This window comes from Dermacentor silvarum, chromosome 1 (assembly GCF_013339745.2).
Source record: "Dermacentor silvarum isolate Dsil-2018 chromosome 1, BIME_Dsil_1.4, whole genome shotgun sequence".
Lineage (NCBI taxonomy): Eukaryota > Metazoa > Arthropoda > Arachnida > Ixodida > Ixodidae > Dermacentor > Dermacentor silvarum.
Window position 1 is genome coordinate 96406754 of NC_051154.1, and position 22962 is coordinate 96429715.

Here is a 22962-nt window from a genome sequence, read left to right on the forward strand (position 1 = left end):
CGGCCAAGGCGTCATCGTATTCAATAAACATTTTGTGATCATAAATATCGCTTGAGGATCATGGATAAACCCTGCCCAGCAGCATGCCACTTTAAAATACACCTCACGTTTTTTCGGTACCAAAAAAGTTATGTTGTGCTTAACGGACGTGCGGGTCTGATAGCGCATAATACTGGAATGCCGCGAGCCTCAGTGAGAAATACCCGCCTGTTTTAGGTACCCCGATTCCCATTACATACAGAAAAAGTTGCCAGAGTCCTATAGAGCACAAATTCCGCTGACACGTCACGCTGTGATTATATCACTGCAAGCAGAAACATTTCATCTCGCTTTCTTTCGTAAAAAAAAATGAAACTAAAGATGTGAAAAAAAAAAACTGTACAACTATGGGTACACTACCCTTGGGAGCTATGGGACCCTCCCCCACCCCCCTGTCCCTCGTCAACGCATTCCCCCCCACCACCTCTTTCGTCTGTCTAGAACAGGTGCCCTGTCAAGTGTCTCCGCACCTTACGCTCTCTCCCCCTTCCTCTCCTTTCTTACGATGGACCTTTTAAAAGCGGCACACCGCCACCTCCGAAGAATACCCCCTGAAGAAGGAGCCGAAGTGGTTCCGAAACGTCGGGCTAGTAAATTTCCTTATTTGGTTGGAGTCAATCTCTAAGTCTTAATCAAATTTTCCCAACCAGACAGGTAATTCTGTCGAAATGTTTAGCTTCACTGCCCTTTCTAGCAGTATACATTATAATATATAGCCTCAATAAGGGCACACAAGAGGTAGTGAGCCGGATATGTACACCGAGACGTTAAATTGATGACTTTTTAGTTTTCACGGCCAAGTGGCGGCGCAGTGGAGGGTCTTGGGTTAATTTTGACTACCTGAGGTTCTTTGGCACGTCCAGAAATATACACACATGGGCGTTTTTGTTCTGCGCTCCAACATTAATGCGGCCGTCGAGCAGTAAATCAAACTGCGACCCCGAGCTCAGACGTCGAGGAGACGTCGAGGAGATGCCACAGACGTCGAGGAGACAAATCCAATCCAGGTTTTCCCCAAACCGCAGTCACATGTTAAGTGTTTCGTTGCGAAAGAAAAAAAAATGATACTCCCATTTTTCTCCGTCGCTGAGCGCTTAATTGAGACAGCAATTCACTTACAAATTTCAGAGGACGCAAGGCAAATAAAAGTGTTAAACATGGTAGTTTGTATCGTACAAAAATAACGAAAAAATGTACAACGACCGCGTTTCGTCGCTATAAAGCCCTAGCAGGAACTGCGCCAGTTCATTACATGGAGGCAATGTGCACAGAACTAGCTGTAAGCTAAAAGATGCGTTGTATTAATGAGTATTTGGCACGTTTACGGTGCATGCTTTAATCAACAAGCACTGGTGCAGCTTGGCTCGGAACAAGAGAGCATGTTAAGAAAACGAAGACCTTTTTTTTTTTCTTTTTTTCTCCCTTCGTTGTCTCGACGGGTAGCAAGCAATCAACAAAGAAGAGAAATTAGGCTGCGCACCATCGGGAAACGTCTCATGCCCGCTGATCGCCGGAGAGCACAGTTGCAGCACGTGTGCCCGAGGCTGGTTTGAGATTAACATCTACGCGACACGAGGGTGGGAACAGCGACGACCACATTTGAATTAGCCTTGAGCGACTGGAGAGCCTTAGCAACGCACGCAACAGCGATGGCTTCCTTCCATGAGTAATGTGATACTTGAAAAACGCTCGCTATAGGCGATAGCGGTTATTTTTGGTATAGTTGTGAAGCAATGACCGTAGCGACGTACCAGTTGTACAACATGAAGGAGAAGTTCGTTGAAAGGGAAACCGCCGTATACGTATACAGTTGTTGGCGAAGTAGGCGATATATACCCGAATCGCGAAGGCATCCGGCATTACTACCGCTTTTCGCTAAGGCTAAGGAAGATTAGTGAACACAAAGTTAAAGATCTGGGTGCTTTATTTCTTTATTTATTGAAATGTGTGCAAACAGGCTTAATGGAAGCCGTGCTCTTGCTCATAGTCACGCGCCTCTCTTGTGCCGCCCACCCTCCAGGCAAAGTCTCAAAATATCGACGCACCTAAACCAACTCTTGTTGCCGTGTTGGGTCAGTTTGTACCAGACTTGTCGTCGGCATGGCCGCAAATGGCCTCAATACCCCGCACGCTGGTATTTCAATCAGAATCTTCGAACGAAGAGCATTAACCTATAATCGACATAACAATCAGACCGGACGATATTAATAAGGGTAGAAGTTTGTAAGCAAGATGCCAAGTGATGGCAGATAAGGATTTCCGATAGATCTGCGTCCGAAGATGCGCGGCGATCGAACGCGTACGTTGCTCTTATCCTGCATTCGGATAATACCCTTGCCTTTTCTGTGGAATTTTTCTTTCTGGGCCTCATTTGTTCCAGTCAATTGCCTTGGTGTATTCCCAACAAATGTGTACGTCACATTTGTTGGGAATTCTGGAATCCATCGCTCATCCCCTTAATACCCGCGAAAACGCCAACTAAACGTTAAGGCCAACGCAAATGGAGCAATTTTCCGACGAAGAAGCTGTGGCCGGCCATCCGGCGTTAAAACGTAGCTGTTCACTGACGATCAAGCCGGGCGTGATATTGTCAGCCGGCGCCCAGCCGCCCGCCGGAAGCGGCGAACGCAGGCGGGCAGCGGGGACCAATCAGGCTCGACTGCATCCGACTTCCGGCGCGCCTATTTGACGCGCATAGCCATAAAATTAGTATGGCCACGGAAGCTGCGCGCGACGCGTCTGATGACAGATTAATAGTCCAGTTCTGACCGATATTATAGGATTGTTCACGTGCCGACTACAATTAAGGACACTCGGAAAAAGGTCAGCGTGTGGCACGATCACGTTTACCCGATCACGGTTACAATTGCTTGGCGCTGAGCCGTACTCCCTCAAGGGCTCCAGAAGATAGCGCCAACATTTCCCTTTCCACACGAACCACTTACTACTTACAATTGCACAGTGTGAGCAACTCGAGCAATTTCTCCGCCTTCTGCTGTCTACGTTATGATGAAAAGAAGTTAAAATATTCAAACATTAAACCTAAATATTAAGTCGTTCTCTATGTCACCACTAAATAATAAATGATTTGCCTGTAAAAACAAAAATGTTTGACTGCGAAGCTGTTAAGGCTTAGTTATCCCAGGTTCGTGTCCGCGTGTCGAAAAAATGTTCGCAGTTTCACCCGAAAGGCGAAGCATCAATTGCGATAGCAAATTGGTAGAGAGCTATACGGAGTTAGGATAGTAGTTTTATCAGCTGTATAAACTTGGACATGCAGCAGCACCAGCAACGCGTAGAACTGTTGTCGACGCCGTCGGCGTTTTGCCCGTGTTCGCACCGAACGCGCGCGGCGTTGGTGACGGTAATTGGCGGTGCCTCTGGGGGCGGCTCGGGGGTTTTCGAAGAGATCAGAATGGGACACTCGTCGAGCAGCGTCGGAAATCTTACCCACCTTCTCGCCTCGCAACGTTTTTTATATAAATACGCATTTGGTGCCGCAGCTAAACGTCGCCTCCCCTCCCTCCCGTCCCCCCACGGCCTTTCGCGCGACGGAAAAAGTCGCGTTTGCTCTCTATATATGGCGATTGTAAAGGGGGAACGAGACGCTTAATTGTGCGGCCCTTCAGGGAGCACGGTGCAGAACGCGCTTTTGCTCTACGATGTGCGTTCGCTCCCCGTGAAAGCGCGCGTCCCTCGCGCCCTTTCACTCGCACATACCGCGTCCGGAGCGCGGCGACGATTTCATCGTCGTTGACGTCATAGGGGAACCTCACGGCGACGACGACGGCAACGGCAACGGCGACGACGACGCCGACGGCAGAAATCTGCTTTGGAGTGTCCATATAATTGCTATCGCAATAAAAAACTACCATCATCGTCGTCTTCTTCCGCAGCCGAGCGGCTCGTTGGTGCCCCTCGGTTTGCGCTCGTGCCGTTGGATGCCATGCCGAGCATGAGCGCGCGCTCGTGCCACTGCTCTCGCGTTCGTCGTCATCATCTGCTTCCACAGCTGGCTGCGTTGCCGCTAATCATTCCAGCGTAGAATTTCACTTCTCTTCTATCGTCGTAATGGGGAGGCCGCGTTTACTGGGGTATGAGCCATTGCCTAAGGGGGTATGAGCCATTCATGAGCAACTGACAACGTGTCCTAAACGCGTTTGAGCAACAACGCCGCGAACGCGCTCGGGAAATGGCTCGTCGTCGACGTGCCGATTCTAGCGCGAGGGCTTCCGAAGCCCAGAGTTGAAGGAGCGCGATGTTGAGACCAAACGTCAGCGAAGAGCCGCCGAACCCGAGTTGCGAGAGCGCGATGTTGAGGTCAAACGCCAGCGTCGGCTTGCCCTCCAGGAACCCGACAACGGTGATGCACGCTTCGGCAACGCTAACGCCAACTTTTCCGGTGCGACGGCCAGGTTTCAACGCGATTTTCTCAACCGAAACGTTCATGATAGACGTGTTCGGTTGGGTGACGCCCAACGACGATACGGTCATTCTCATCGTGGGGGCAACATTCACTACAGAGGACCCACCGTAGTCACAGCTTCGCTGGCTTCCATCTTCCTAGTAGTGGAAGGGCTCTGAATTTTTGTTTTTATTTTGCTGTGTAATAAACCACGGCGTTTCTAGCAACACTGAAGTCATGCACGGCGGTGGCGGCCTGGCGGCGGCACGCCGCCGTGTCGCCGCCATGTCGCCGCCTAAAGTTCGCCAAGAAAGTTCGCTCCATGTGGGTCGGCCTTCACACTGTTTACATAACAGACGACCCTCTTCAATACGGACACTGTTTTCAGCGCAGCGGCAACTATGCCGCCATCGTAAGATTTTTCGCCTGGGCATCTACGATGTTAAAGTCGCGGTACTATCATTTATCATAGCAGCGCTCGCTATTCATTGACATTGTCGTTCACGAGCGAAACTGGTGCGCAAAGGTATACACGTGTCTTCATTGCCGAAATTGGCCGAGATCCCCAGCAAACAACAACGCAATATGTTTAGTGCTTCCGCGGGGAGGATCCAAAACCCCGTGTGCACAGAGAGAAAATGGTGGCACGGTACTTCACCCCGTCTCTTTTTTGTTTAATCAGATTGACAGCCAACTACTATAGCAGCCAGCCGATGAGAGGCATCACCGTATAGTTAGAATTTTACACAGACATACCTTTGTTATCTATACACAAGCGCGAAAAATGTTGCTACAGTGAACTGCTATAAGCAACTATACATCTACATATGTATGTACAATACATATATGCCTGTATCACAAAACCCATCTATATCTAGTGGAAAGACGATAAAACTTAATTTGTTGCAGTGCGTCATATACACATTCTATTATTAAGGCCTATGTAAAATATGCAGCATCAGTAATGTGTCTATTCCAAGTAAATAATTGAGAAAAACATTGTCCATCTTATAATCCCCACGATAAAAGCCTATTACATTAAGGCTATTTGCTCACAACTTCTGCTGAATATTGTGTGACATTGCCTGCAAAATAAAAACATATCTATCAATTTAAATTGTCAGCTTAAAAAGGAGTGAGGTCCAGGAAGCCATGATGCCGTGCAACCTGACCAGGTCCGGGGTTTCTAACCTGGATGCCATTTACTGACTGCACTCACGCAGAACCATCTTCTGCTACTTCGGTCGTGAAGCGCTCAAGCATACATTCATGCATTGAAAGCGTAGTAGGCTCACGACACAGAACGCTTTGCTTTCTTTCGCGCTATCGTCTTGATAGTCTTTATATGCACTGGCTACATGCTGTGCTGAGCCTTTAGTGTATTACTAGGATTCGTTGTCTACAGTCTCCACGTGAACAAATCACCAACATCGACTGTCTGAAGCCACGTTAAAATCATTTTCTGGCAGTCAGTCACAAACAGTTCATTTCCAAGTCAATGGAAAATAAGTAAGGTTGTACCAGTGTTAAAGTCGATCCGGTGACCACACAGACTCTTCGAAATATCTCTCAATCTCATTAACCTGAGTCGCCTGTAAACTCTTGGTTCACTATAATTTACTCTCACGTCGCATCTCCCCTTGACAATAGTTCTTTAGTAACTACCGTGCTTTCCGGCCAATCAACAAATGTGAAACAACTTTTCGAACTTACTGCGGAATTACACCTAAACTTAGATTCTCTTTTATAAACTGACGTATAAACAAAAAGAAGTTGTAAAAGCCTTCGTGTCCACTGCATTACGAAGGCCTCTCCCAGCGGTCTTCAATTACTCATGTCTTGCGCTAGCTGATCATTGCGCCTGCAAATTTCCTAATTTCATAATCCCACCTAATTTTCGGCCGTTTTCTACCGCGCTTCCCTTCCCTTGACACCCATTCTGTAACTCTAAAGTGCACTGGTTATCTGCTCTACACATTACATGGCCCGCCCAGCTCAACTTTTTTTTTCTCTTAATATCGGCTATCGCCGTCTGCTGTCTGATCCACACCACTGTCTTCCTGTCTCTAAACGTCACGCCAAATAATTTTCATTCCATCGATCGTCGCGCGGTCCTTAACCTGTTCTTGAGCTTCTTTGTTAACCTTCAAGTTTCTGCCCCATATGTTAGAACCTGGTAGAATGCAATGATTGTACACTTTTCTTTTCGACAAAAGTGGTAAGCTTCCAGTAAGGATTTGGTGACGCCTGCCGTATGCACTCTAACCCATTTTTATTCTTCTGTAAATTTCCTTCTCATGATTAGGGTGCCCTGTGAATAATTGACCTAGATAAGCGTACTCCTTTACAGATTCTAGAGGCTGACTGGCGATCCTGAATTCTTATTTCCTTGTCAGGCTATTGAACATTTCATTTGTCTTCTGCATATTAATCTTCAACCCCACTCTTACACTTTCTCGGTTGAGGTCCTCAATCATTTGTTGCATTTCATCCCAAATGTTGCTGAACAGGACAATGTCATCTGCAAACCGAAGGTTGTTGAGATATTTGCCGTTGTTCCTCACTCCTAAGCCTCCCCAGCCTAATAGCTTCAATACTTCATCTAAGTAGGCAGTGGAGAGATTGTGTCTCCTTGCCTGACCACTTTCTTAATAGGTAATTTTCACATTTTCTTGTGGAGAACCAAGGCAGCTGTGGAATCTTTGTAGATATTTGCCAAGATATTCACATATGCCTCCTGTACTTCTTGATTACGCAATGCCTTCATGACTCCTGGTATCTGTACTGAATCAAATGCCTTTTCATAATCTGTGAAAGCCATATAGAGAGGCTGATTGTACTCCGCAGATTTCTCAACTACCTGATCGATGCATGGATGTGATCCATTGTAGAGCACTGCACGGGCTCGGGCTTAACCGAAAGCCCGGGCCTGGCCCGGCCCGTGGGCCGGGCCGGGCCGAGTAAGGCAGTTTTTTTACGGGCTCGGCCCGGGCTCGGACACAGCAAGTGCTTTTTGACCCGTGCCCGGGCCGGGCTCGCACTTTCTGGTGGTGTGCATGTAACATGCAGCGAGTTATCTTCGCGCGTCTCGACTCTGAAAAACATGTCTTTTTCGGTCTCGGGCCGGGTTCGGGCCGGTTTCGAGCCGGGCTCGGGCCGGGCTCGGGCCTAACGTAAAGAGGTGGCGGGCCTGGCCGGGTGGGCCACGTAGATTATTACCAGGACCGGGCAGGGCCCGGGTCTCGCCATAAAACTTTTGGTCGGGCTCGGGCGGGCAGCCCAACAAAAAAACGGGCCCGGGCCCGGCCCGCGCTGAAACAATCGGCCCGTGCAGTGCTCTAATCCATTGTAGAATATCCCTTCCTGAAGGCAGCCTGTTCTCTTGGTTGATTGAAGTCAAGTGTTGCACTGATTCTATTAGAAATTATCTTGGCGAATATTTCATACAATACTGAAAGCAAGTTAATGGGCCTATTATTCTTCAAATATTCAAAGTCTCTCTTCTTATAAATTAGTATAATGTTGGCATTCTTCCAGCTCTCTGGTACACTTGAAGTCGTGAGGCATTGTGTATAAAGGGCCGCGAGCTTTTCAAGCATAATATCTCCTCCATCTTTGATTACATCGACTGTTATTCGATGGTATTTTGTCGCTCTTCCCCGGAACATGTCTTTTAATTGACAGGGGAACCGCGAGAAAAGTTGAAATACAAGAAGGGGGACACACTGCAGCGCTGACTGACGACTGAATTCTTTATTCAGAAAGCAACACAAATATATACCTAAAGAAAGGTACATCACTGCGCATGACCAAAAAGGATGAGACACCAATTAGATTTCCCCAGAAATATTGCGGTTCTTAAGATATGTTAGTTCTGCCGCAGTCAAGGCCAAAGACTGTTTTCCGGTCGAGTATGTACCGACTAGCCCAAGCATCTACGGTGTTGCCCTTCTAACTTCATCGCCAGTTATAGAAGGAGCCTCTACATCCTATTCATCAGTATACTTGCAATGGAGGTTGCGTGGCTGCTCTGAATACTGTACAGGTCAGTATAGAATTCTTTTGCTGCTTTTACTATGTCATCGAAATTTAGATTAAACTAGATAATGCATCCTAAGTATGGAACTCTCACCAAGATAACTTTACCGGTGCCTTAGAAAAATTAAGTTCGAAATTAGGCGGCTTGTTTCATTGTTTCTAGATACGATTATCACTATAGCCTAAGTGATGTAAAAGCAAGCCTTCGATTTCCCACATTAGCGTCACGTCACAAAGTTTCACGCCTGTGCCTTTTCCACAAACTGGTCTACAATTTCCCGGGCCTACGTGAAACAGTACTTCTTCCACCACATCGCCGAGCGCTCATACGCTACCCCAGTTGAGAAGTAGCCCTCGGGCGGAGCAACTGCTGGTAATATTATCAAGGTAACATCTACCTGCAATTAGCAATACCCCTCGTCCGCTTCCTCGTCCATAAACAAAGGTCTGCGTGATCGCCGACGTAGTGCAAATGATTACAGTTCAACATGACACGTAAATCATGTTTGTTTACGCATATAGCGAAATAGTGACACCGCATGGTGACGTCACCCCGTAGTGAGGATCTGCCGTTTGTCTACCCCACATTTGGTATGGTGGACTCACAAAACCCATTTTAAGTGCTCGCGAAACCGCAGCGTTCCGAAACCGCGTCAAATCTGCGTGACATGGCAAAAGTCTTCGAAGCGCTGTGCACTCGCGGTGACGTCAGCATGCGAAAGAATGTTGTTGAGCACATTGCCCCAGTCCACAGCTCAGTCATAATGACGCACATTCAGTCTTCCGCTTTCTTGCATCACGACCAGGGAGACAGACGATAACGACTCAGTTGAGTTCTTATCCCCCCACCCGCTGTGCCAGGTATGAAGTGGTGTGTTTGATATAAGCCGAACGGAGAATCTCGCCGGACCAGTTTGGTCTGTGTAAATGGAGTAGCGCTCATCGGACGCTACATAAAAACACGATTTTTGTTTCGTCTACCTTCAGCTTTTTTTCTTTTTTTACGTTTCGACTGTGTAGAAGAGCAAAAGGAAAAACAATAAAATAAGTTTCTTTTTCTCTGTTCGTTCAAATAACGAAACTGTTGCATTGAAGATCTGAAGAGAAAGTCTGTAATAGCGTCTCTTGCACCTTCAATCACCCGATTCTTGGCCAATCCCCCATAGTGGGTACGAGCCACTTTTAAAGGCAAGCAAGCAAGCAAGCAAGCAAGCGTCTCTTGCAACGCGCTATGCATATGAGGGCTATCCATGCCATGAGCCCAGCCAGAAACCCTGCATTGTCCATGTAACCCCCCCCCCCTTCCCCGCCCCCCCCCCTTTTTTTTTCTTCGAAATGAAAAAAAGTGCGATTTAGTCACTGTTACGCCTGTGAGCAAATAGCGTAACTAATGGAGAAAATAATTATTCCAAAAATCCTTATTTAGGAAAAGTAAGGACGGGCATTTTGACAGAAATGGAAGAAAAGAAAATTGGGGAGAAAATACGCTAAGCAGAAAATAAGCTTTATGGTGGCGAAATAGAACAGTAAATTAGTCCGTTAAAAGCCAGTGTCTCGTCGATTTGACCTCGCTAGCGACCAGCTTCATGCTAGAAATAGTAGGTGCGTTTATAATAATAATAATAATAATAATAATAATACCTTTATTCATGAAAATAAGTGGTACAAGGTTCCAAGGCATTAGGAAAAAAGTTGCTACGAACAGCAACTTGACTAGTCCTAATAACCAGTAGGCAGCAGACAGCAAGAAGCGAACAGATGAAACAGATGGGAGAAAAAAAAGAGGAGAAAAAGAAAGAACAGAAGAGAGAAAGGAAAGAGAGATTGAGAGCATTTTGCTTCACACATCAAACAATTTGGGAAAAACGAACAATATGGATACATAGATACATACAACTCTTGAACAAAAAAAGATTACATATATAGTCAAACCCAATTCTTGGGGCAGTAGAAATTATGCAGTTCTCTGCCAGAACAACTAAATACATCAATGGACGCAGATCTGAGATTATTCAGCAAAGTGGGGAGAGTGTAACAAATCATCTGGTTACCATAAGTTGAACGCACATGCGGCACATGCCAGTATTCCGGGGACCTGGTGTTATAACATGGGATGTTGCGTTCTAATCTGGCCAGAGATGAAACAAGGTTTAAGTTCTGTTTGGTTTCGTTTAGGTATCCAAGAGCAAGGCGGTAGTTAAACATATCACTGACTTTAATTACGCGAAGTTTTTTAAATAGGGGTTCAGATGGGAAGTCGAAGGGCATATCACTAATTACGCGAACAATTTTCTTTTGTATTACAAGCAAACGGTTAGTATTTGTAACAGATGTGGTGCCCCAAATAAGGCAGCAATAATGAAGGTGGCTCGCAAATAAAGCATTATAAATTAACATTTTAATCTTCCGAGGCATGTAGCGAAGGGAGAAAACCCGTCCAGTAATTTGGGAGAGTTTGCCTGCAAGAAAATCAATGTGATCGCTCCAGCTTATATTTTCATCAAAAAAGACCCCGAGTGTTCTCACAGAAGAGACAAGTTCAATGTTAGAAGGCCCTAACACCACGTCCCTGCAAATACAAATATTCTTATTCTTCGCTTGAAATAAAACTGCCTTTGTTTTATCAGTGTTAATCTTGAGACCATTTTCTAGAGACCAGGTATATATTTTTTCTAAACAAGAGTTAGCCACTGATACTAGCTCCGGAGCATTATTGGACGAAAACAGGACAGTAGTGCCGTCGGCATAGATTATGAATTTGGCATTGGGGTCAATATTAACGAGATCATTGACGTAAATATTAAACAGAAGAGGCCCAATTAAGGATACTGCCCTGGGGAACACCTGCCGTAACACAAGAAATTTTAGACGATTTGTTGTTAATGAACACATATGGGCATCTGTGCTGCAAGTATGACTGAAATAATTTTAAGGCGACACCGCGGATGCCGTAGTAGATAAGTTTAGTTAATAATAGTTCATGACTGATGGAGTCGAATGCCTTGCTAAAGTCAATAAATACTCCTAAAGTAAGCTGGCGATCCTCAAAATTTTGCAAAATATATTCTTTCTGCTGAAGAAGCGCAAGCTCAGTCGATCTATGTTTGCGAAAGGCATGTTGCGAGTCAGTGAGGAGGTTTTTAGTTTCAAGGAAGTTAGATACACGGCTAAAAATTATTTTTTCTAAAGCTTTCGAAAAGATCGGGAGTATAGATATTGGTATAGATATTGGTATAATATTTGTCTCATTTAACTCATACTGGTGGCATCGACACGTGGACTCTTACGCTGGCTAAAATTTAGAATCCGCTCGTGAAAAAAAAATTATAATCGAGTCCACGCTGATAAGCTGATGCGGCAATATTATTCTAAACGCGTCAAAGATGATGGATAGAAGACAGAAGCTGCGAGATGAGAGCAGAAAGTAACACAAGAGAACAGTGGTAGTGACAAGCCGTTGTCGGCGCGGTGATTCCAACAGCAGCGACGGTCGCAACCAGTGCTTGCGAAATTGCAAAAAATTGTATGAGAATCAACGGATTTTGCTGCAACATCCAGGATTGCAGAAGATCTTCAAAATCTCCGGCTTTCTTATATGTTGAGGGAAGCGTTGTACTTCTGCGTACTTTCTGAACGGTCTCGCCCTAAAACAACGATGGCTCGCCTGCCCATAAAGTACGCGTTGATTTTATCAAGCGGTTTCGACTTTGCCGCGGAGTACTTGCTTGATTTGGCACATCAGTGGGGCCAGCGGCCCCAGCACAAGCACGAGTGGGTCTAGCGTTCTTCATACTTACAGCCTTCCTTGGGCACCCATCATTGTCACTCCTTACGAGAAGAGCTGTTATAGACATATACAGTTGTTTGAAACTACGAATGACATTGGTCGGGACATCCATGTGGCAGAGACGCACAAGAGCTTTCTCACGCCATTGTTTCTTTAAATGCATTGGGTAGGGTGTGTAAATTGTTCCTCCCATTACTATGCTAATGAGAACGACCACATTTCTTCGCTATTTAAATAGTCTCGTCGTGGGCCCGCTCATGATCTGCACTTGTATAGTTATTCTAGTCAAGCAATCGTTTTGACCGCTCAACTGACGCCGCCGAAGAGAGATTTTCTCGTCTAATCTAAAGAACAACGTTTTCTCGAAGCTCCATTGACCATATTTGCGCATGCCGGCGAATTGAATGGGCAGCCGCAATGCTTCTTCGGTGTCTCTCTCTCGAGGGTCTGTGTGTATACACTCGGTTTATTTACCTTGAGCTCCTCATTTTCTTGATAGAGGTCCACAGTCTCCTCGTGCATGAGCCCGACCCCATTGAGCGAAAAAGAAGCGGTGACGCCCCTGGCACGAGCCCTGTTGTCCCACATGTCGCCTTGTCCCTTGATCACACGATAGAACTGCAAACGAGAAGGCACACAAGTGGTCGTAAGAGACGTACGTGGTATGGCACAGGACTTTCAGCCACGCCACGCGAAGGCATAGATCTCCGACTCCGCTACTGCTGAATGTTAATCCCAAGTTTGGACATTCGGGAGAAACGTGGATTAACGGCAGGAGAAACCTCCTGCCGCTAAGAGCACTCACACTCGCCACCGGCCGACCACGAGCCCGCTTAACTGGCTCATGGAAACAGCCCAGAGCTGCCAGCCATGCACGTTCAGCCGATGCGGGAGCTTATATGTGACGTTAAATCCAAACTGCTGTCATGTAAGAATATGTAAAAAAGAACGTAGACATTAGCAAGCAGCGGTGGTGTTGCTGGCGTGAAAGAGAATACTTGCCCTGACGCAGAGATTAGTTGGCAAACAGTTTAACTAACCCGCTGTTACAACCCTGCGTTCCGCCAGCAAGCACAAACTGCATGCATCAGGACGTTGTCTTTGAATAAACCTAATGATAAGGTAACCAGCCTAATTATCTGTTGACGTAAAATGGCAACGTCAGCGATTATTATGTCGTTTTTATGCTAGTATTGGTATGAGCGTGCTATTGTCGTTCGGTTTGATCGCGCACGAACTATAGCCCCACTATCACGTCCTCATGTGAGATGGAATCTTCTGTCAAGATAAATACTGTGTCTCTAGTCTTGATTAAATGTGCGTTGGGGAGTTGTTGGCAACATGGCCCAGTGCCCAAGCTGCTCCTTTTCTCTTAAGTTTGCCAAGACAGCATCGTGCGCACGCTGCCATGATAAGAAAATTAAATGTAAATATAAGGTCAAAGAAAGAATTTGGGCCGCGTTAAGCGCGTACAGTTCACACGTATAGATCCACTGTGAACACTGAACAACACAGTCAGGGCTTGTACATGTCAAAGCTCTCACAGCGGTGCATGCGTTTGAAGGTAAAGCACTTTTTTTTTTGCTTCTTTTGTCAAAATTGTCATCCACGCGTCTGTAGCACGAAACTACAACGAAAACCCATGTGGATTTCTCAGAAAGGAAGCTTCGCAGTTCAAGAAAAATTCGTCCTGGTCCGGGGACCGAATGCATTTCCGGGGCGATCGCACTAATCTATGAGCTAACCAGGTGGCTAGCAGATTGCAGCGCGATGCCGAATTAATCGACAACTCGAAACATGAGGAGATTGAACAGGGCAAATCAGTTCTGCAGAGGCAATTTCTCCTTTCATGAATCTTCCTCCACCTTGCAGGCTTTCGCAAAGTTGGTTAGCCTTGAAGTGCTCCTGTGCGTCCTCCACCATGCTTTGTTTTTGGTTTGCTTTTACGTTGTCCTTCAGTAAGTTTATTTTTTAGTTTCAATTATTTCAATCATTCATGGCGCCTTAGTGCTCACGTCTTCAAGGCATAGCGAGTGTTACTTTCACTCAGGCTTTAAATGTTTTTTTTTCGCGCCCGGTTAATCCTACCTACCTATGTTAATCCTACGTACGGTAGTTCGAATATGCATTTTGCACAACACAACAGGTACACCAGCACACATGCGCCTTTTGTACAAGAGCGCTCTTTAAGATACCCTGAAGAGGAACTGAAAAAAGATAACTATAGTCAAGTAGCATGCTAGAACTATCAAAAGACAATACTCCGCGTCACAGGTAAAAAGGAATGCCAATAAAGTATGTAAATTAATTTTTGTGCACTCAGTCTTTTCATGTCAATTTCGTTTTAGCGAATTTTGTTCTCCCAAAGTAACACATACTTCGCTAATATGTAGCAACAACTGCTTCATGTTACTGTATACATTGTCTGTATATATTTTATGAACAATTACTGGGTGAAAAGAAGCAGCCATCGCCAGCATACGGTGAGAAGGAGACACCCATGTTTACTTTCATTTTAACGATGAAACAAAGAGCTAGCTTGAACGAAAGGTTGTCCCAATCCGCTTTCATTTGCTCATTTCGCGTTTTGTGTAAGGACGGTATGACAACGGTGCTATGGCATCCCTTCTCCTTAGTAATGCTTGTCGCTGCATCTTTGATTAGATTTACTGGGACACGCTATCGACACGTACAGATTCATGTGATTCACGAAAGAAAACCCCCATGTTTACTATTAACGTTTTGCTGGCGATACAATACCCTCCACACAGGACGAAGAAACAAAAATAAGATGACCATTATTACAGGCCTAAAGTATTGCACATTTCACAGAAAATACGGTAAACGTTTATGCGAGTAGTCAGAGAACAAAAAGAGACGGTACACTTTGACACAAAATAAATTTTCACTCCTTCCCCCCAGGAAGAAAGCAACCTAAAGGTTATCGCTCCACGCACAGCTTGGCCTTCATTTTATCGAAAGCTAATCATAATTTTCTGCAAACTGAATGAAAATGGAGTTTTTAATGACCGTTCTACTAGCCTTAACTGTTTCTTTTGTGTACTTTAAGAACTTATGGGCACACTTCTAGCATATCGTTTTATTTTTGATGTAATGCAGTGCCGCACCGAAAGTGTATAAGAACCTGTTCTTCCCGCATGTGCATGCTACGCGCATTGCTGTTCGAGTGCAACTTTGCCTGCTCACTGATTTTTCTTGTGTTTGCTTTAGTTTGCTTTCATTTGCTTTATGCTTGTTTTCTTCTTAATTCCAATATGTACAATGTTCGCCCCTCCAATATTGCCTCGTTGGCGCTGCAGAAAACGACGAATAAATAAATAAATAAATTTCCCTGCTATAGGCCCGGTACTGGATGCGCGCTCCTGCGCTGTAAACGATGAAACTGCATTAGCGGTCGTCACACCACTGCAGGCCCAGCACAAATCAGCACGCTCTACTGACACGTTGGCGCTTCGAGCACCGCGCGTATATTCTTGAACCTGGCCCGTCATAAAGCAATACAGGTGCCAACACAGATGCATGATCGTGCAGCACAGAGGCCTTCGCGCCACACATACCAAAAAAAACAAAAAAACAAGCGAGATAGAGAATTAGTGGAACTTTTTCTGTAGCCTATATTGCACCCGTACTATTTTTGCCATCAATTCCGCAGAAATAAGGGCTTCACTGTTGTACCGTCTGCCGACGATCAAAAGTGCAGTGAGAATGAGCAGTGACAACCAGGCAACTATTCTGGTTAGCCCACACTAGGCAGTCTTGCTTCATTTCATGAAAACGTTCCTGGTTTTAGGCATAAATACGAAGGCGGAAAGCGCTCACCTTTGGTCCGAAGATTAAGATGACAGTAACAGTGGTGCTCAGCTGCGTTCGGATAAATCCGAACAGGTACTTCACATCGGGGCTCGCGCTCGGCAGAATCACCAAGCTGAAAATGAACAAAGGGCAAAAAAAAAAGAAAAAAAGAAAGAGATGTTTCTTAGACATCGCTTGTGCATTCTTGCTTCTGTCGAGCTCACTTCTAAGCCTAAAATATAGTTCAACATAATTTTTTGTAGTGCGACAAGAGTACGCGTATATACGTATATAGAATAATGTCTTATTTTTCTTATTTTTGAAATAACGTCAAAATGTTTTTTTATTGGAATAAGCAAAGATCAACATTGATCATGCTTATTATTATGCTGTTGTTGCGACTAAAGGCGTTGGTTACTGCGGAAAAGCTACAAGATGCATATTACTAATTCGACAATACCACACAATAAGCGCCGCCATGTCCTGCATGACAAATCTGCGGTGGCCAATGCTTACGCTCCACTCTCTCATGGCGTTGCGGCGAAGTCCTTTGCTGTATCAGCCATCGCCGTTTCAAATATCGCACGGCTCTGTACTTGCGCTCAAGACAAATGTTGTGCAATAAACGTGCCGTCGGCTAATATTATTGAAAGAAATCCGCAATGCACGCGACGATGTCTCAGCTGCAAAGTTAGTTAAGGGTGGTAGACAGCATTCAAGTTCTCGTGACACGCATATAAATCTCGCTGGAAAGGAGGTTTCTAATATACGGCAATAACTAATGCAGCATTTATACGATAGATAAAATGTACACGCATACTATACAAAAAAACACCTATTCATCTAAATTGGGAATTAAAAAACGACACTATTGGCGCCTGGTGACAGTAAACGAACAAGTTCCTACCAGCCCCACCACATCACGCATTAGAATGACCCATAGGCCCGAGGGGAAAATCACGTGAAAGTTTGAATAGTTTTGCAGCGAAGCTGTACATGCCTAGGCGAAACGTCCGTACATGCCCCCTCGGCGCAACCGCGCGAACGCGCTCATGCCACCTGCTCATGCGTTCTTCGTCGTAGTCTCCTTCCACAGCTGGCTCCGTTGCCGCTCAGCATGCCAGCGTACAATGTCGCTTCTCTTGTGTCGTCGTAATGGGGAGGTCGCGATTACGGGGGTATGAGCCATTCCTTGAGGGGGTATGAGCCATTGTCTTACGTGACGGACAGATTTAATAACAGAGGTGATACGCGAATGTGTGTGCGTACACTCGGCCACAAAATATTGCGGGGCACACGAGCGCGTGGCGAAACTAAAGCCCCTATATTTATAAAAGTTGCGCCATCCACTTCCCTCCTCCTCCGTTCCACTATCGCGCTCGGCGCAACCAGCGCGATCGAGGCGCGATATCGACAGTGGCGCCGCCTGCGTCGGGCCTGCCGTGGCAGACGACAGCTAACGCGCTACCAGAGGAAATCCGAGGAAAACTTCGATCGCGCCCTGCGGAGACGTTTTTGAGGCGCGATTTTGCTTCGTCAGTCAGTAACTGGTCTTAATAATGCCGTTTTGGAAGTAGCAACGCGACGATGCGAGACGGCGCAAATATCAAGTGTGCAGCAAGCGTTTGCGCACGCCGGATGGTAAACAAAAAAAGCCTTTTGCCCTCGCCTTGTCGGTTGCGACAACTTAAGGCGCAGAAGCATGCCATCACAACGAAGTTCTTGTCCCTAACACGTTTGATCCGTTTGTTCGTACAGCACTTTCGTCGCACAGGCCCGAGAATGGCAGTCGGAGCGCGCTGGAAAGAAAAAAAAATATATACAAAAGCACGACGCGAACTTCCACGTGACACGGATTGGCCAATGGGGGAGCGGAGGAGGCTGGGGCGACAGGAGGCGGCTAAGAGAGGGCGAGGAGGAAGCGCCGGGGTGAGCACGGTGGCGGCAAGATCTAAGAATGGCGCTACTTTTATAAATATAGGGGTTTCAGGCGAAACGGCTCTCCTCTCCTCCTGGCGGCTCAACCCCACTGTCGAGACCGACGCTTCCGCGCATGCGCGTCCCTCCGCGATTGCAAGCGTGCATGTTCCCGCGCATGCTCCTTGCGCGCCGGCGATATCCCAGTGTAGCCGCGAGGTGCCCCTCTTGCGATTGGCACTGTGGCGGCTTCGATGGGCAAAACTAGGCTGATATAACGGAAATAAGTTCATTTTCATCTTGCGTGTCGCTTACTATAGAGCGCCTTTTCTGCCAGGCTCTTCTGTTGGAGAACGCCCCGTTCGTAGAAAGAAATACAGAACGAACATTGGCCACGAAAAGGCACAGCGCAGAAAAAAAAATGACTTGTTGCGTTCGCGACCACGTGATATGCACCGCGCTCGTGACTCGACAAAAAGCAGCTGCTGCGGCGCGCGCCAGCTACCGCTTGACATAGTTTTGCTCGTCGAAGCAGCCGCCGCAGTGCCAATCGCAAGAGGGGCACCTCGAGGCTACACAGGGATGTCGCCGGCGCGCAAGGAGCAAGCGCAGAAACATGCACGCTTGCTGTCGCGGAGGGATGCGCATGCGCGCAGGCGTCGGTCTCGACACCAGGGGTGAGCTTCCAGAAGGCGAGGAGGGCCATTTCGCCAGGCGCTCACGTGCCCCGCAATATTTTGTGGCCCAGTGTACCTGTCGTCACGATGACAGCCGATAAGGACAATAAATATGTCGGTACCTTGGTTCAAAATTCTGTGTCGCCTCTGTCTCGTGCGCTAAACAGCTTCGCTGGTCATCCAACTTCACATAGTGGAAGGGCTCATGAATTTTTTACTACTCGAGCCGCTGCTCATATTTCTTAGAAACTTTTTTTTTTCGTGATGCTTCCCTAGTGGCATAGGTGTTTATTTAAAACAAAGCGTGGATGCCCTCCTCATGCAGATATCGCAGTAGTGGCTAATCTGATCGTCCATGAGCCAACGCCTATAAATGCCTGCCTGATTCGATTGTAGCTTTGCAGCTCTTAGCATCCTTCCTCGAGTTGCCCTCGTTCCTAGTCAGAGCCACAACATGTAGTGACTTTGTAACTTTGTAAACAACTTTGTAAAGTTCACTGGGTCTTCAAGGCGCCAGGCCTAGGTTTAGGTTTCGCAAAAATATCAATTAAGCGTGCTGCCAAACTAATGCGTGCACTCTAATGGGGCACCAGCAGCACAAACACAGCTCAATATACCTATAATACGGACACTGCTGGCAGGGCGCTCATCGTCGTTAGAAATGGTTACCATCTCAGAAAAACTACAGCCCATTGTTTACTGTCAGTCATGAAATCACTACAGAGCAGCCGCAGTTTCATTTAATGATAATGCTACGTGCACCATTACATAGCCATCATAAGCCAATCATCTGTAAGATAACGGTCATTTTCAGGCAGCCTAAAAGTAAGCATTTCATATCTTACTTTCTCGGTAATGCAACTTTCCAGATACCTACCGAGCAACCAGACACCATGAAGAAATATTACGAGCTCATTAGAGATACGCGAGTTAGATAACAGACGTGAGCCATGCATGGTCTTTAATCGCATGCAGCTGTGAGATCAGTAACACGATAAGTGGTGCAATTGCGCAAGCAGGGAAGAATATAAAAGCTGGGCCTTGGGCAGTCAACTTCCGCGTTTCTGTTCTCGGCAGCAATGATTACGCATGCCGGATGGCGACTCACCACAACCGCTGCCGCTGCTATTAGCAACGCCTCTTTCGCGGATTTCTCGTAATTGGCCACGATCAGTGCCTCAGAAGTAAGGCAAGCGCCTTACGCAGGAGTTTGCGAAAATCACCGGAGGCTCCCCGCGTACAAGAGCCACACTCGTTCCGCCCACGAAGTCTACGGACGTGCCACACGGCAATCACCAGCACGCCACGGTGCCCTTGCCGTTCGACGTCCAGATAAGCGGCACCAGGTGCCTTCGCCGCGGGCGTTGTTGCCGATGCTTGTCGGCGCATGATGCTGGAGCTACAATGATAGAGCGAATCGGCAAGTAAATTGGCGCGGATTCCGGCGAAGGCCGATAAGAATGTCGGAGCGGTCAACTTGTGGCGCACGCAACGCGCTCCCCCGCGTGGCGCGCAAAGTGTGACGCCACCACAGGCGAGGAGGGGAGGTTCTGCATGTGCAAGGCACCCGCCGACGCAGCGGAGAATCCGGCGGGGAGCAACAAGGGCAACATGCCGCTCTTATCGGGCGCCGGCGAGCTGTCCTCACGAAGCCACGCGTGCCGGTCGCGCGCGCGGATCACCGAGGTAAAGTGGAGGAGGGGGACGGTAACGTCAAGGCTGCTTACTGAATCAGCATCATGATGAGGTTGACTATGGTAATGTTGTAGATTGCCCAGCTGATGTGCTTCGCCTCGTTGAAAAAGGACTCGGCGTTGCGCACGTTGTAGCAGACCCTGATGCCCCACAAAAGGAAGAGGAACTCCCCTGCGAGAGGACAGGAAACGGAGGCACGCTTATCAGAGCGAGCTCGCTGAACGACGACGTCACGGCGCCCCCTTGAATGTGCGAAAAACGTTTCAGTTGCGATCCCGGAAAACAACTGTTTGGTTGGCCGGATAATGATTAATTTACAAAGGCCGTTGGTAAGCGATGACCCTACTAACATGGACAATGAAGTTTGAAGGGAGTGCTAAGAGTCCGTGTCTGCGAATCATCAGATAAATAAAGTAGCACGTAAATGTACACTTGAACAAGGCTTCTTGTTTTGTCGGTTGAGATAAGGCATAACAACACAATCATGGCTCGTGAGGATTTCCTTCCTACAGCTAGGGAATGATTTGTTTTCACTTTATTTTAATAATGACAAACTAATAAGGGATGTGTGCTCTAACAAAAAGTTTGCACCCATTGGGGCTTACCTCGTCCCCTAAAAATAATTTTCCCCTATCTTGCTTGCGTCTCTTTCCTTTCTTCGCTAGCTACTTTCCTGTCAAAAATGCTATGTCACGCTTATACACACACTGCGTTCGTGACCTGAAACTACCGGAGACGCAGCGTTAAAGTAAACGTACGGAAATGAGATTACAATTATTTTGGGGGGACAAGCATAAGCCCCAAAAGGAGCAAACTTTCCTTGAAGTGTAAGAGGGCAGAGTTTTTATGCCAGCAACATGCGCGACTCTAATAAAAGTTATTGTTTTTATGTTTCTGTTGGAGGGCAGATTAAAGGCAGATGTGCCGATCAACGAGAGCCTCAGGGTGACACAAGAAGCGGTTGGTCAGACATTATTGCAGTAGTTGCACTTTATATTTCAGTGTGTCTTACAGCAATTCCTTCTAACTAAAAAAAGAAATAAAGAAAAGAAAGAAAGAAAATATCAACAATAGCTATGAATCGCCTTCGTCTCGGACTCCTTGTAGGCGTCGCCGATGCGTTGTGATGGGTTCAGCTGACTGCCTGGACCTAAAGCTTTGAAAAAAGTGTTTATCCTGAGCTGCATACAGCTGACCATCTGTTCCAATGGAGTAAATAAATGCTTACGGCCCTATTAATCAGGCAGCCTAGCATGCGGAAAGAACTACCATGTGAAACAAAACGGGCACGTGGGACAAGAAAACGACAAGAATCACCGATGGCCATGGTGTGATCCCACCAGTTGTATTCGCACTGCTTAAACTTGAGCCCATGCCAGTCTTTGAGATAGATGCCATCGGGTGGAGAAGAAATGGTCCAAGTCCCCAGATAGATCGCCATCTCAAGCAGTATTGGGAACAGCCACTGCAACAGCTGCTTATCTGTCAGCTTCAGCTTGTGCGCTGACTTGACGCGGTACGTCAGCGACACCCTGCAACGCAGAATGGGCCCAGTGTAAACTACAGAGAACATGTGACGAGCAAAGCAAATAAGAGTGCCTGTAATGACAGGTAACAATAACAGGTTAATTTTACCAGTGTAAGATACGCATGCGCGCCTGCTGTGCTGAAGGGCATTGTCCGGTACTGGGTAAACTCGTATTCTCAAACAGGCCTCGACTCAGAGCTGTTCCTCAACTCCATCGAGCGGCGGTACAGCGCATCTCCTCGACTAAAGAAGACATTGCACTTACAGAAAGCACCTCGGTGATTCCTATGACTCGGAGTTGCTTGAGAAAGCCACCTCCACTCCTGCGCATTTGAGCGAAAACCGAGAACTTGCTGCAAAAGTTTCTTTCAGAAATTGTCGAGGAGTGTCATTGAAATGCAGTGATCAGTTCAGTCGAAGAACGATGCAACCAGCCACTTTGTTAAGTCGAGGTGGAGCATCGCTTGAAGGGACATATCTATAACACGGGGTTTATAGGTGTCGCTAATCTCACCACGTTGAAACAATAAAAAACCACACGGGCACATTCACGTACGAAAGTAAGAGCAGGTATCGAGGACCGTGTAAAGGTAAAGAAATGTGAGGCAGAAGAACAGCAAATTTATGTCTCGAAACTGAGAAAGAAGTATAAGGTTTGTGGGCTCGGGAGCCGTGATTTCCAAGAACCAGACAACTGAGGCTTTCGGTGACCCCCGTATTCTAGAACATCCTTCCGCTCGACAATCCACCTCGACTCAAGAAATTTGACGGCAGCGCCGCCCTTCGATTGAGCTGATTATTGAACTTCATTCACTCCACGGTGATTGCTGCACGAAAATTTTTGGAACCATGGTCTCTGAGTTTCTAGCCGTAGGCACTGGAATGGATGTGCGTTTCTCAAGGAACTCCTCATCGTTAGAATCACCATGAAGCGTTATTGCAGCGTGGTTTATTTTCTTCGAGGAGCGGTGATGTGATGCACTCAGCGCAGTCGAGAAAGAGCTTCGACACTTCTTGTTGCTGGAATAGTTGGTTCATACTTATTACGGTGTGTTAGCACGCT

The 22962-nt window shown here is 46.7% G+C and overlaps 1 protein-coding gene across 2 annotated transcripts in view; it reads right to left on the reverse strand.

The window, feature by feature from the left end:
• LOC119433056 (probable G-protein coupled receptor CG31760) overlaps nucleotides 1–22962 on the reverse strand; it is a 154001-nt gene that overhangs the window by 4192 nt on the left and 126847 nt on the right. For both annotated transcript variants that reach the window (XM_037700206.2, XM_049671317.1), the window contains 4 exons: nucleotides 21689–21903; nucleotides 20404–20542; nucleotides 16110–16215; nucleotides 12744–12887 (listed from right to left, as the gene is read on the reverse strand). In XM_037700206.2, coding sequence (XP_037556134.1) covers nucleotides 12744–12887; nucleotides 16110–16215; nucleotides 20404–20542; nucleotides 21689–21903 — 604 coding nt within the window. The remainder of the gene's footprint in view (nucleotides 1–12743; nucleotides 12888–16109; nucleotides 16216–20403; nucleotides 20543–21688; nucleotides 21904–22962) is intronic.